Source organism: Limanda limanda, chromosome 14 (assembly GCF_963576545.1).
Source record: "Limanda limanda chromosome 14, fLimLim1.1, whole genome shotgun sequence".
NCBI lineage: Eukaryota > Metazoa > Chordata > Actinopteri > Pleuronectiformes > Pleuronectidae > Limanda > Limanda limanda.
This window is the reverse complement of record NC_083649.1, coordinates 384119-396628: the sequence shown is the minus strand read 5'-3', so window position 1 is coordinate 396628 and position 12510 is coordinate 384119. Positions and strand designations below refer to the sequence as shown.

Below are 12510 nucleotides of genomic sequence, written 5' to 3'. Positions count from 1 at the left end.
AAACGCTTGCCTTTGTGGGTGATGGGACCTGCACCCATGGCCTTTCGAAGAATATCCACTTTCTCCTGAAAGTAGTGGAACTTGATGATTATTGGCCTCGGGGCATCCCCATCCTTCGCTCGCGGCTGCAGGCTCCGGTGCGCACGGTCGAGCATCGGCGTGTAGTCGAGGGCCAGATCTTCCTTCAGTAATTTGGCCACGGCACTCTCCGGTCGTATGTTTCCGAGTCCCTCTTCCACTCCAATCAGCCTGCAGTTATCTCGCCGCTGCCGGGACTCCAAATCATCGGTCTTATCTGTCAGCCGGACGACTTGTGTAGACAGCGTATTAACTTTAGCTTCAAGTGCTATAACTCGGTTAGCCTGACAATTAGCTTCCTCCTCGAGATCACCAATGCGAGTTGAGAATGTGGCGTTTTCTTTCCGAATTTCTTCCGTCACCCTCGTAAACTCTGCGCGCACCTTCAGGATTACTTTCTTTAAGTCACTTGCCAAGCTGTCTATTTCCTTGTGCAGTTTATCTGCAGCCGCTGTCACAGATGATTCGATCTTGGTGAGCACACTCCGCTCCGACTGCTTAATGGCCGCCATGATTGCCCCGAGACCCGGCCCTGAACTTGCTTCCGCGATCGGATCAACATCAGGCGAGTCCGTGGCGTCCGGCCCTGACTTCGGCTTCTGATATTTAGGCATTCTGAGCAGCTTAGAAATAAATAAAAAACGACTAATTCGAGGGACCTGGCACTTTAGAGACACTTTCGCACCGGAAAGGATGAGAAGGAGAGGAGGAATATAAAGAAAATGTTCAATCTAAGCAGAGCTCACCAAGACACGTCTTCACATGTCGCTGCTCCGCCGTCCCTCCACATTATACTTTTTAACATTAATTTTAAACAAAGGAAAAACGACTAAAAAAAATTAAATTCAGCTAAACTAACTGCTGATGAGACAGTGTAATGTATTGTTGTCAGGGTGAGGTGAGGACATGTTGTCATGGTGAGGTGAGGACACTGGACCAGAGGAGCAGAGGAGAAACATCAGCTGATCAGTGGTGACGCTTCATGACGCTCTGAAGCTTTCCATCCAACTGGTTCACTCGCTCCACTGCGCCATCAAGTGGACAATGCATGTCAAACAGGCAGAGTGGTTATAATGACACCGTGGCTTTGGTGCTTAAAGCTTTGAATTGAATAAATGAATTAATGGTGTTTGTTCCTACTTGTTGACCCGTGGGAGCCAATCAGAAGAGTCCGTCTGTTTACTGAAAAGCGGAGGCGCGACATGTTTTATTGTGGAAACCTCAACAGGATATAGTTTTTCTTTACGGGTTAAGATCAGAAGAAGTTGCACCTTGTGAACTCTGATGAGACAAGTCAGATTAAAAAAGAAAATTAAATGATAAAAATTAAAAACTGGATCATTTATAATTTATATTTATTGGAATATGCAGAGCTGAATAGTGTTACTGTTCAATTATTTTCCTAATGTGCATTTTATGCACTTTTTAATACCTGGAAGCTGTAAATAAGCCTCATGTTCCATGTTGTTAAGACTCTGCAGAGCACAGAGTGGAGTTGATCAGCCACAGTTGGAAGTCAAAGCTAGTTTAAACCACCACAACAAAAGTTTAGATTTACTAACAAACAAACACTCTGATTAACGCTTAAGCCTGACAGCTTCAGTAAATCTCTATTAAGAAAGTGAGAAACCATTTTGTAATATCACACCAGCTCCGACAGCCAGTCCATGAGCAGGTGATTCAGACGTCGTTACTTAAATATTATATGTGAACAAAGAACTCGTGGGTCCAACCACAGCTGTTTTCCATCTCGGTCTTCATGTTGATCTCAACGACACACCTTTAAAGTATTGTGACTGCATTGAGCAGAAATGTGCTGTGACTGCTGCACACACACACACACACACACACACACACACACACACACACACACACACACACACGCACACGCGCACACGCACACGCACACGCACACACACACACGCACACACACACACACACGCACACACACGCACGCACACACACACACACACACACACACGCACACACACACACACACACACACACACACACACAACCTGTGAGTTAAACTTTACAAACGTTTGAAACTCTTCTCAACTCTTCGTTCACACATGACAGGGATCAGTGATGACGTCACACACGGCCAACATTTGATCTTTCAAAATAAACCTCACATTATAATTTTAACATTCATTTTAAATAAAGGAAAAACGACTAAAGATTTTTCTTCATTCAGCAAAAACAAATTCAGCTAAGCTAACTGCTAATGAGACAGTGGAGTGGATGTTGGACCATGTGAGGGTGAGGTGAGGACACTGGACCAGAGGAGCAGATAATAAAGATCAGCTGATTACAGATCATATAAAGACCTGAGTAATAAGGAAACTTCACTTGAACTCTGACGAGACTTCACTGACAAACATGTTCAAGAAACAAACCTGTGAGTTAAACTTTACTGGATTTATATTCTCATCTTTTCTCTTTCTCTTTTTAACTTCCTCTTTTCCAATGAATGATATTTAACAGTCAAGTATTTACACCAATTCAATCTTTAAACCTGAGTCTGAACAGAATGTGTCTGATTTGATGGAGACCATAACGACTGGAGGAGAAACCGTTAAAATGCTTCCACACTAACTTCACGGGACAAGTTGTTCCTACTTGTTGACCCGTGGGAGCCAATCAGAAGAGTCCGTCTGTTTCCTGAAAAGTGGAGGCGAGACATGTTTTATTGTGGAAACCTCAACAGGATATAGTTTAACTCTGCAGGTTAAGATCAGAGGAAGTTGCACCTTGTGAACCCTGATGAGACAAATCAGATTAAAAAAGAAAATTAAAAGATAAAAGTTATAAAACGGAGCATTTATCATTTATATTTATTGGAATATGCAGAACTGAATAGTGTTAATGTTCAATTATTTTCCTAATGTGCATTTTATGCACTTTTTAATACCTGGAAGCTGTAAATAAGCCTCATGTTCCATGTTGTTAAGACTCTGCAGAGCACAGAGTGGAGTTGATCAGCCACAGTTGGAAGTCAAAGTTAGTTTAAACCACCACAACAAAAGTTTAGATTTATAGCAAACAAACACTCTGATTAACGCTTAAGCCTGACAGCTTCGGGTAAATCTCTATTAAGAAAGTGAGAAACCATTTTGTAATATCACACCAGCTACGACAGCCAGTCCATGAGCAGGTGATTCAGACGTCGTTACTTAAATATTATATGTGAACAAAGAACTCGTGGGTCCAACCACAGCTGTTTTCCATCTCGGTCTTCATGTTGATCTCAACGACACACCTTTAAAGTATTGTGACTGCATTGAGCAGAAATGTGCTGTGACTGCTGCACACACACACACACACACACACACACACACACACACACACACACACACACACACACACACACACACACACACACACACACACACACACATCATATAAAGACCAGAGTAATAAGGAAACTTCACTTGAACTCTGACGAGACTTCACTGACAAACATGTTCAAGGAACAAACCTGTGAGAAAAACTTTACAAACGTTTGAAACTCTTCTCAACTCTTCGTTCACACATGACAGGGATCAGTGATGACGTCACACACGGCCAACATTTGATCTTTAAAAATAAACCTCACATTATAATTTTAACATTCATTTTAAATAAAGGAAAAATTACTAAAGATTTTTCTTCATTCAGCAAAAACAAATTCAGCTAAGCTAACTGCTAATGAGACAGTGGAATGGATGTTGGACCATGTGAGGGTGAGGTGAGGACACTGGACCAGAGGAGCAGATAATAAAGATCAGCTGATTACAGATCATATAAAGACCTGAGTAATGACTTTCTGTTTAGTTTCCTGTTATTAACTTTGTATACAAACCTTCCTCTGGTGTCACTCTGAGCCATGTGGGTGTAACCCTCTGCAGATTCAATCATTAAACCTCTAAGACAACTCCGGTCTGAAACTCATTATCTCAACCTGATAGAGTTTAACTCTGCAGGTTAAGATCAGAGGAAGTTGCACCTTGTGAAGCCTGATGAGACACATTGTGATTGTAAATGTGATTTAAAACATGAGATTCATTAACTTGAAGTTTGTTCATGTGTTTGAAATTCTCCATCAGATCCAGAGGACTATCTCAGGATGGTTCTTGTTGGGAGAACTGGAGCTGGGAAAAGTGCAGTAGGAAACACCATCTTAATGGAGAGAGGTTTTGAATCATCAGGTTGTTCTTTCTCAGTGACGAAAGTATGTCAGAGAGAATCAGGGAAGGTTCAGGGCCAAAAACTGGAGGTTATTGATACTCCAGGTCTGTTTAACACCGAGCTGAGTAATGAGAGGGTGACAGCAGAAATCGCTAATTGCATCGCATACGCTTCTCCTGGACCTCATGTGTTCCTGATCATCCTCAAGGCAGAGAGATTCACTAAAGAAGAAGAAGAAACAGTGGAAATCCTTCAGAATCTGTTTGGAGAACAGGCTGCACGTTACACCATGGCTCTGTTCACCCGTGGAGACGATCTGGAGGCAGATGGCGTCACCATAGAAGACGTCATCTGTAAAAATCAGGTTCTCAGAGCCTTCCTCCATCAGTGCAAAGGAGGATACCATGTTTTTAACAACAGAAATAAAGATCCTGCTCAGGTCCATGAGCTGCTGAAGAAGATCAACACAATTGTTAAGAGAAATGGAGGAAGATGCTACACCAACGAGATGTTCCAAGAGGCTGAGAAAGCTGTGGAAGAAAAGAAGAGAGAAGAAAGGAAACGTCCCTTGAACTCTGACGAGACTTCACTGACAAACATGTCCAAGGAACAAACCTGTGAGTAAAACTTTACTGGATTTATATTCTCATCTTTTCTCTTTCTCTTTTTAACTTCCTCTTTTCCAATGAATGATATTTAACAGTCAAGTATTTACACCAATTCAATCTTTAAACCTGAGTCTGAACAGAATGTGTCTGATTTGATGGAGACCATAACGACTGGAGGAGAAACCGTTAAAATGCTTCCACACTAACTTCACGGGACAAGTTGTTCCTACTTGTTGACCCGTGGGAGCCAATCAGAAGAGTCCGTCTGATTCCTGAAAAGCAGAGGCGCGACATGTTTTATTGTGGAAACCTTGTGATGTATAATTCCACTGATCAATGTCCTTCTACTGTTTTGACTGTTTTCTGTGCACGTAGCTGATGCAACCTCAAGGTTCATGCCCTTATTTGGTAATTCCTCCTCCTGTTCCCACCTCCTGTGCAGCTGTGTGCTGGTTTGATTCCTCTTTCTGTATCAGTGATGCCAGACAGCAAGGCGTCTCCTGTTTATCACTTTGTATACAAACCTTCCTCTGGTTTCACTCTGAGCCATGTGGGTGTAACCCTCTGCAGAGTCAATCATTAAACCTCTAAGACAACTCCGGTCTGAAACTCATTATCTCAACCTGATAGAGTTTAACTCTGCAGGTTAAGATCAGAGGAGGTTGCACCTTGTGAAGCCTGATGAGACACATTGTGATTGTAAATGTGATTTAAAACATGAGATTGATTAACTTAAAGTTTGTTCATGTGTTTGAAATTCTCCATCAGACCCAGAGGACTATCTCAGGATGGTTCTTGTTGGAAAAACTGGAACTGGGAAAAGTGCAGTAGGAAACACCATCTTAATGAAGAAGGAGAAGGTTTTTCCTTCATCAGCTTGTGCTGACTCATTGACGAAAGTGTGTAGGAGAGAATCAGAGAAGGTTCAGGGCCAAAAACTGGAGGTTATTGATACTCCAGGTCTGTTTGACACCGAGCTGAGTAATGAGCAGGTGAAGGCAGAAATCTCTAAGTGCATCGCATACGCTTCTCCTGGACCTCATGTGTTCCTGATCATCCTCAAGGCAGACAGATTCACTACAGAAGAAGAAGAAACAGTGGCAATCCTTCAGAAGCTGTTTGGAGAACAGGCTGCATGTTACACCATGGCTCTGTTCACCCGTGGAGACGATCTGGAGGCAGACGGCGTCACCATAGAAGACGTCATCGGTAAAAATAAGGTTCTCAGAGCCTTCCTCCATCAGTGCAAAGGAGGATACCATGTTTTTAACAACAGGAATGAAGATCCTGCTCAGGTCCATGAGCTGCTGAAGAAGATCAACACAATGGTTGAGAAAAATGGAGGAAGATACTACACCAACGAGATGTTCCAAGAGGCTGAGAAAGCTGTAGAAGAAAAGAGGAATGAGCTTCTGAAGAAGAGCAACACAATGGTTGAGAGAAATCCAAGAAGATACTGCACCGGCAAGAGGTTCCAAAGGGCTGAGAAAGCTGTGGAAAAAAAGAAGAATGAGCTTCTGGAGAAGAGCAACACAATGGTTGAGAGAACTCCAAGAAGCTACTACAACATGGGGATGTTCCAAGAGGCTGAGAAAGCTGTGGAAAAAAAGAAGAATGAACTTCTGAAGGAGAAACCACAGAGAGACCGGGATGACGCAAGATCTGAAGCAAAGGAATATGTGGCAGTATATGGAGGTGGTTTCTCAACCCTTATTGCAGCACTAACTCGATCTCTGGCTAGAGAGGAGGCATTGGCACGTGCGCTTGAATCAGAAAAGAACAAAAAAACGATCGTCAAAAAATCGTGCGTCATACAGTGATATTTAATATCAAGGCGTCATCAGCTCATTGCCGCTAAATGAAAATAGATACATATTAAAAAATGTAATTGTTAAAACAGTATTTGATCATGTTAGGTCATAGTGACCTTCAGTCTAAATGATATTTTGTACCAAGTTTGAAGAAATTGCCTCTAGGTGTATTTGAGATGTCCAGAATGTGGACGTACCAACAGACAGAGGGACAACCCAATAACCTGCCCCCCCCCCCCGAACATAATCATGGAAACACTTTAACTTTGATCCTAATGTTTATCAGAGAATGTCTCATCTGTCCCAGGAGATGGTTTTCTACTGAAGAGTTTGACTGATCACTACTCACGTGATTAATGACCTCACACACGTCATATGTGTGATATGTGATTTAAAACCAGAGAAGACTCTGGACCTGATTAGCTAAATGATTCTGTCATGAAAAGTTTGGATCAATATGAATAGAATATGATTTTCTGGCCTATGTGCACCATGTTGAGTGTTTGTTAATGTGGAGGAGCTGAGAGGACACAAACAAATAAAGGTCGCTGCCTAAACACAAGAAGCTCCTGTTCTTATTTACATCTTTCTACAGAAACACTGAGACCTGTTATAAACCAGTTATTATTCCACATCACTAAAATTATTTATATTACATTTCTGCCAATAAATCCTTTCACCTGAATGTTACACACTGAACCTTCAAAGAGAGATCCTGTCACCACGGTGATGAAAGACAGTGTCACTTCCTGTGTGTGTCTGCCCCGCCCCCTTCATCAACGCTGCATTAAGTCGACTGCAGCCATCATCTGTCAGGTGGGGGGGGCTGATCTGAGGGGTGGGAACTGCATCATATGACAAACCGGCCCCACCCCCTCTGGACCAGTAGGGGGCGGAGTCAGACAACAATTAAAAAAAGATTCCTGCTGTCACCTTGTGTTTACATGTTAAGATTTTAATAAAACCTGCTCAGTGTCAATAAATCAGAGATCACGTGATTATTGATGTGATCGTCCTCACGAAGGTAAAGAGTTGTTTGTCTTTTCCGTTGTGTTGAATATTTAAATTTGTTGATGTTTTTTTGTATTAAAACTCGACTTCCTGTCAGAGCTCCTGGTGGGCGGAGCTATGAGACCTGGTTAACGTCTCATCAGAAACATGTAGATGTAGAATGAGTCCTCGTTAGCGTCGAGTCCAGTCGTCAGTCAACGTTAAACATGTTCATCAACAACCAGCTTCAGTAACGACTGTGAGTCCTTAACGAGGTCAACAGGTTCATTAACATGGACACGCCCCCAAATTCATCTCAACTGACATGAAATTACTAAAATCACATCAACACATTCATGAATTTGACTTTTGAGAAGAAACCAAAAAAACTGAGGGTAACATTTTATTGATTTTACATTAAAGTAAAAACTTTTACATTAAAAAAACAAAACAAATCATCTGTGACCTTTGACCTCCCACTGGTCACATGATGCTGTTACATCTCATCAATAATCCAGAGGAACACGGAGGAAGAGGAAATCAAAGTGGAGATTTCAGATTCAGTATTTCGGTCTCTTCACGTCCACCCTGAAAAACAAAATGATATCAGATGTTACAACTGTCAGCTCTGCTTTGATTGGCTGATGATAATGATGATGATGATGATGATGATGATGATGATGTTGTACTCACCCGTCGGCCTCCATCTTCTTCCTCTTCTCTATGATCTGATTGAGAGAGAGAGTTTAAATAACCTGGTTATACTAAAGTAAAAATACTTTATAACTTGTACTTTAGAGTATTTCTTTTCTACATTTAAACAAATATCCTAACTTTTACTTCTTGTAACTTTGGTTTAATGTGTTAGAGGATTATAGTTTTTTATTTGCAGCATCAAACAGATTGAACCTGAATGAACAACAACACAGATGATTGTTGTTGTGCATCAGTTGAGATCAACACAACGTAACAAGGTAAAGACTCGACTGATGAAGAGGAGCACGAGTCTGATGAAGACAAACCAGGTGGAAGAAAGAAGAATCAAACATCAGTGACACAAAGCTTCCAACGTCTCATCCAACCTGTGAAATCATCTTCATCCCTGTTGGATACGTTCTTACCTCCGGTCTCATCAGTGGAGAGAAAAGATCTTCAGAGGGAAACTTGTACTTTTACTCAAGTGAAGACGTGGAATCAGGACTTTAACACAAATATCTGACACACAAATATCTGACACACAGACTCACACGCAGACTCACACACAGACTCACACGCAGACTCACACGCAGACTCACACGCAGACTCACACGCAGACTCACACACAGCTCAAGGACACTTCAGCATGCAGATGGGAGAGAAAGGATCGAACCGCCGCCCGCTCTGCCCCCTCAGCCACAGCTGATAGAATGATCCCAGGTAAAGTAGGCGTGTCTGTTTCCACGCCTGCTGACGAGTCATGTGACCGTGGATCAGCTGACTGAGGTTTGTAAACACTGGCGTCTCACCGCGCTGATCTTCTTCCACTGCCGGTCCAGCTCTGCCTTCTCATTGGTCTCTTTGAAGCGACGCGTCTTACGACCCTCGGACATCTTGATGCCGTACTGGAAGGCCGCCCTGTGGGGTCAAAGGTCATGATGACATCAATCAATCAAGTTTTATTTGTATAGCCCACATTCACAAATCACAATTCGTCTCATGGGGCTTTAACATGGTGTGACATCCTCTGCCTTTAACCCTCAACAAGAGTCAGAACAAACTACTAAAAACACTTTTCACAGGTAAAAATATGTAGAAACCTCAGAGAGACACATGTGAGGATCCGTCTCCCAGGACGACACAAGAGCAATAGATGTCAAATGTTAAGAAAACATCATCAGGATTAAAGTTTTTAGCAGCATCGATGAGGGTAAACATTTTTTCGATACTATATGTGAAGCAGTCCCGCTGCAATCACAGTCTCTGGCCAGCAGCAAGATCACGATCCAGCATCAGGATCAGATCCACTATAATCCACAGTCATTGTCCACTGCCACCAGTTAGAATCCATTATCAGCTGCCGCCTCGGTCGTGGTCCCTCACCATCCGATGCCAACGCGACAAAGGATCCTCCATTACCACTACGATCAGCTGGCACGATACAGAATCCACTAAACTGGATCCACCATTGCGACCTCTGACGCGCGATCCACAATCATAATCCATGGTGCGGCCACAGCTGTGGCCCGGCATCCGCGGGCGCTAAGGCACAGAAACTCCGGGAAAGGGGTCAAGTTAGTAACATGTACTGATCAGATAAGAATTATCTTGATGTGATAAATATGGAGAAAAAGGAAGGAGAAGCTCCGTGTGTCTTGTGTCATAAATTCCACTAATTAGCTCTAACTGTAAGCTTTATCAAAAAGGAAGTCTTCAGTCTACTCTTAAACGAACAGAGCGTGTCTGCTTCCCTAACTGAAAGTGAGAGATTATTCCACAGCAGTGGGGCTTGATGGCTAAAAGCTCTGGCTCCTACTCTACTTTTAGAGACTTTAGGGACAACAAGTAAACCTGAGTTCTGGGATCGGAGTGCTCTAGTAGGTTGATATGGAACTAACATCTCTTTAAGGTAAAGAGGTGCCATATCATTAAGGGCCTTGAAGGTGAGGAGGAGAATTTTAAATTCTATTCTAGATTTAACAGGAAGCCAGTGTAGCGATGCTAATACTGGAGAAATGTGCTCTCTTTTCTTAGTTCTCGTCAGGACACGTGCTGCGGCATTTTGGACCAGCTGCAGAGTCTTTAACGACTTGCTGCTGGAGCCTGATAATAATGAATTACAATAGTCCAGTCTCGATGTAACAAAGGCGTGGACTAGTTTTTCTGCATCTTTTCGCGAAAGGACATGTCTGATTTTTGAGATATTACGCAAGTGGAAAAGGGCGGTCCTAGAAATTACTTTTAAGTGACTATTAAAGGACAAATCAGGATCGAAGATCACTCCCAAGTTCCTGACTGCGTCATTGGAAGCAAGGGCAATGTCATCTAGCGCAGCTATATCATTAGATAATGTATCTCTAAGGTGTTTAGGGCCGAGTATTATAACCTCTGTTTTATCTGAGTTTAATAAGAGAAAATTGCGGGTCATCCAGGTTTTTATGTCCTTGAGACATGCTCGAAGTTTAGTTAATTGATTACTTTGATCAGGTTTTATTGACAAATATAACTGGGTGTCATCCGCATAACAGTGAAAATTTACCGAGTGTGTCCTGATAATGTTTCCTAGTGGAAGCATATATAATGAGAATAAAATTGGGCCGAGCACAGACCCCTGTGGGACACCATGGTTAACTTTGGTGCGCACAGATGACTCATCATTAATTTGTACGAATTGGGAGCGATCAGAAAAATAAGATTTAAACCAGTTTAAGGCCGTTCCTTTAATGTTAATTAACTGTTTTAGTCTCTGTAATAAAATTTGATGGTCAATTGTGTGGAATGCTGCACTGAGATCTAACAGAACGAGGACAGACACAAGTCCCTGATCTGAAGCTATTAGAAGGTCATTAGTGACTTTTGCCAGGGCTGTCTCTGTGCTGTGATTGGTTCTAAACCCAGACTGAAAGTCTTCATATATATTATTTTCCTGGAGAAACTCACACAGCTGATTGGCTACAACTTTTTCTAAGATTTTAGATAGGAAGGGGAGATTAGATATTGGCCTGTAATTTGCTAAAACCTCTGGGTCTAGGGTGGATTTTTTTGAGTAGGGGTTTGGTTACAGCTATTTTAAAAGACTGGTACATAACCTGATGATAATGACAGATTGATTGTGTTAAGTAACGAATTATCTATTAGGGGCAGAATTTCTTTAAGTAATTTAGTTGGAATCGGATCTAAGATACAGGTTGTTGGTTTAGAACCTGAGATTATTTTGGTAAACTGATCACGGGTGATCAGAGAGAAGCTGTCTAAATAATGGGAAGGATTCTCAGCCGTTTCTGAGATCTCTATTGTTGGGAGGGTATTAGTGCCAATTGAGGGCAGGAGATGGTTGATTTTATTTCTAATAGTTAGAATTTTATCATTAAAAAAGGTCATAAAGATATTGCAATTTAGGGATCGAGGAATACTGGGTTCGGTGGAGGTGTGACTCTCTGTCAGCCTGGCTACAGTGCTGAAGAGGAACCTGGGGTTGTTTTTATTCTCTTCTATTAGTTTTGAATAATAGGCAGCTCTTGCTTTGTGGAGAGCCTTTTTATATTCTGTAACACTACTCTTCCAGTCTAGGAGATTTTCAACATTATTGCTGGAGCGCCACTTCCTTTCTAATTTTCTTGATATTTGTTTCAACTCATGTGTCTTGGAATTATACCACGGAGCTAATTTACTATGTTTTACACATTTCTTTTTTAGAGGCGCTATTGAGTCTAATGTTAATCGTAATGAGTCTGCAGAGCTTTCTACGAGGTGGTCAATCTCAATAGAGCTCGGGTTTTTAAAGAATTTGTTGTTTATGTCGACGGATAATACGGGTTTAAATGTAATCGGAATTATTTCCTTAAATTTAGCTACAGCACTATCAGGTAGACATCTAGAAAATGAGTTTTTTATTAGTGGCATATATTCAGATAGTGAAAAATCGAAGGTTATTAAATTATGGTCTGATAGTATTGGATTGCGCGGAAGTACTGTTAAATGTTCAATTTCGACACCGTACGATAACACAAGGTCAAGTGTGTGGTTACAACAATGAGTAGGTTGATGTACACACTGACTGAAACCAATTGAGTCTAGTATTGAAATAAATGCTACGCTCAGGCTATCTTTATTATTGTCAACATGAATATTAAAGTCACCAACAATAATAATTTTAT

At 41.7% G+C, this 12510-nt stretch overlaps 1 protein-coding gene and 1 long non-coding RNA gene across 2 annotated transcripts in view; one reads left to right on the top strand and one right to left on the bottom strand.

Annotated features, from left to right (window-relative positions):
* The first annotated feature begins 3781 nt into the window (after window positions 1-3781).
* The window catches only part of LOC133019686 (GTPase IMAP family member 8-like), a 47317-nt gene continuing 38588 nt past the window's right edge, over window positions 3782-12510 (top strand). Inside the window, exons 1-4 of the mRNA XM_061086244.1 lie at window positions 3782-3803; window positions 4167-4780; window positions 5112-5115; window positions 5631-6244. Of these exons, the coding sequence (XP_060942227.1) occupies window positions 3782-3803; window positions 4167-4780; window positions 5112-5115; window positions 5631-6244 (1254 nt within the window). The remainder of the gene's footprint in view (window positions 3804-4166; window positions 4781-5111; window positions 5116-5630; window positions 6245-12510) is intronic.
* Window positions 8048-9265, bottom strand: LOC133019827 (uncharacterized). Its single transcript, XR_009682895.1, has 3 exons — window positions 9163-9265; window positions 8351-8385; window positions 8048-8245 (listed from the first exon to the last, which is right to left on the bottom strand). It is a non-coding gene; the product is annotated as an uncharacterized LOC133019827 (long non-coding RNA).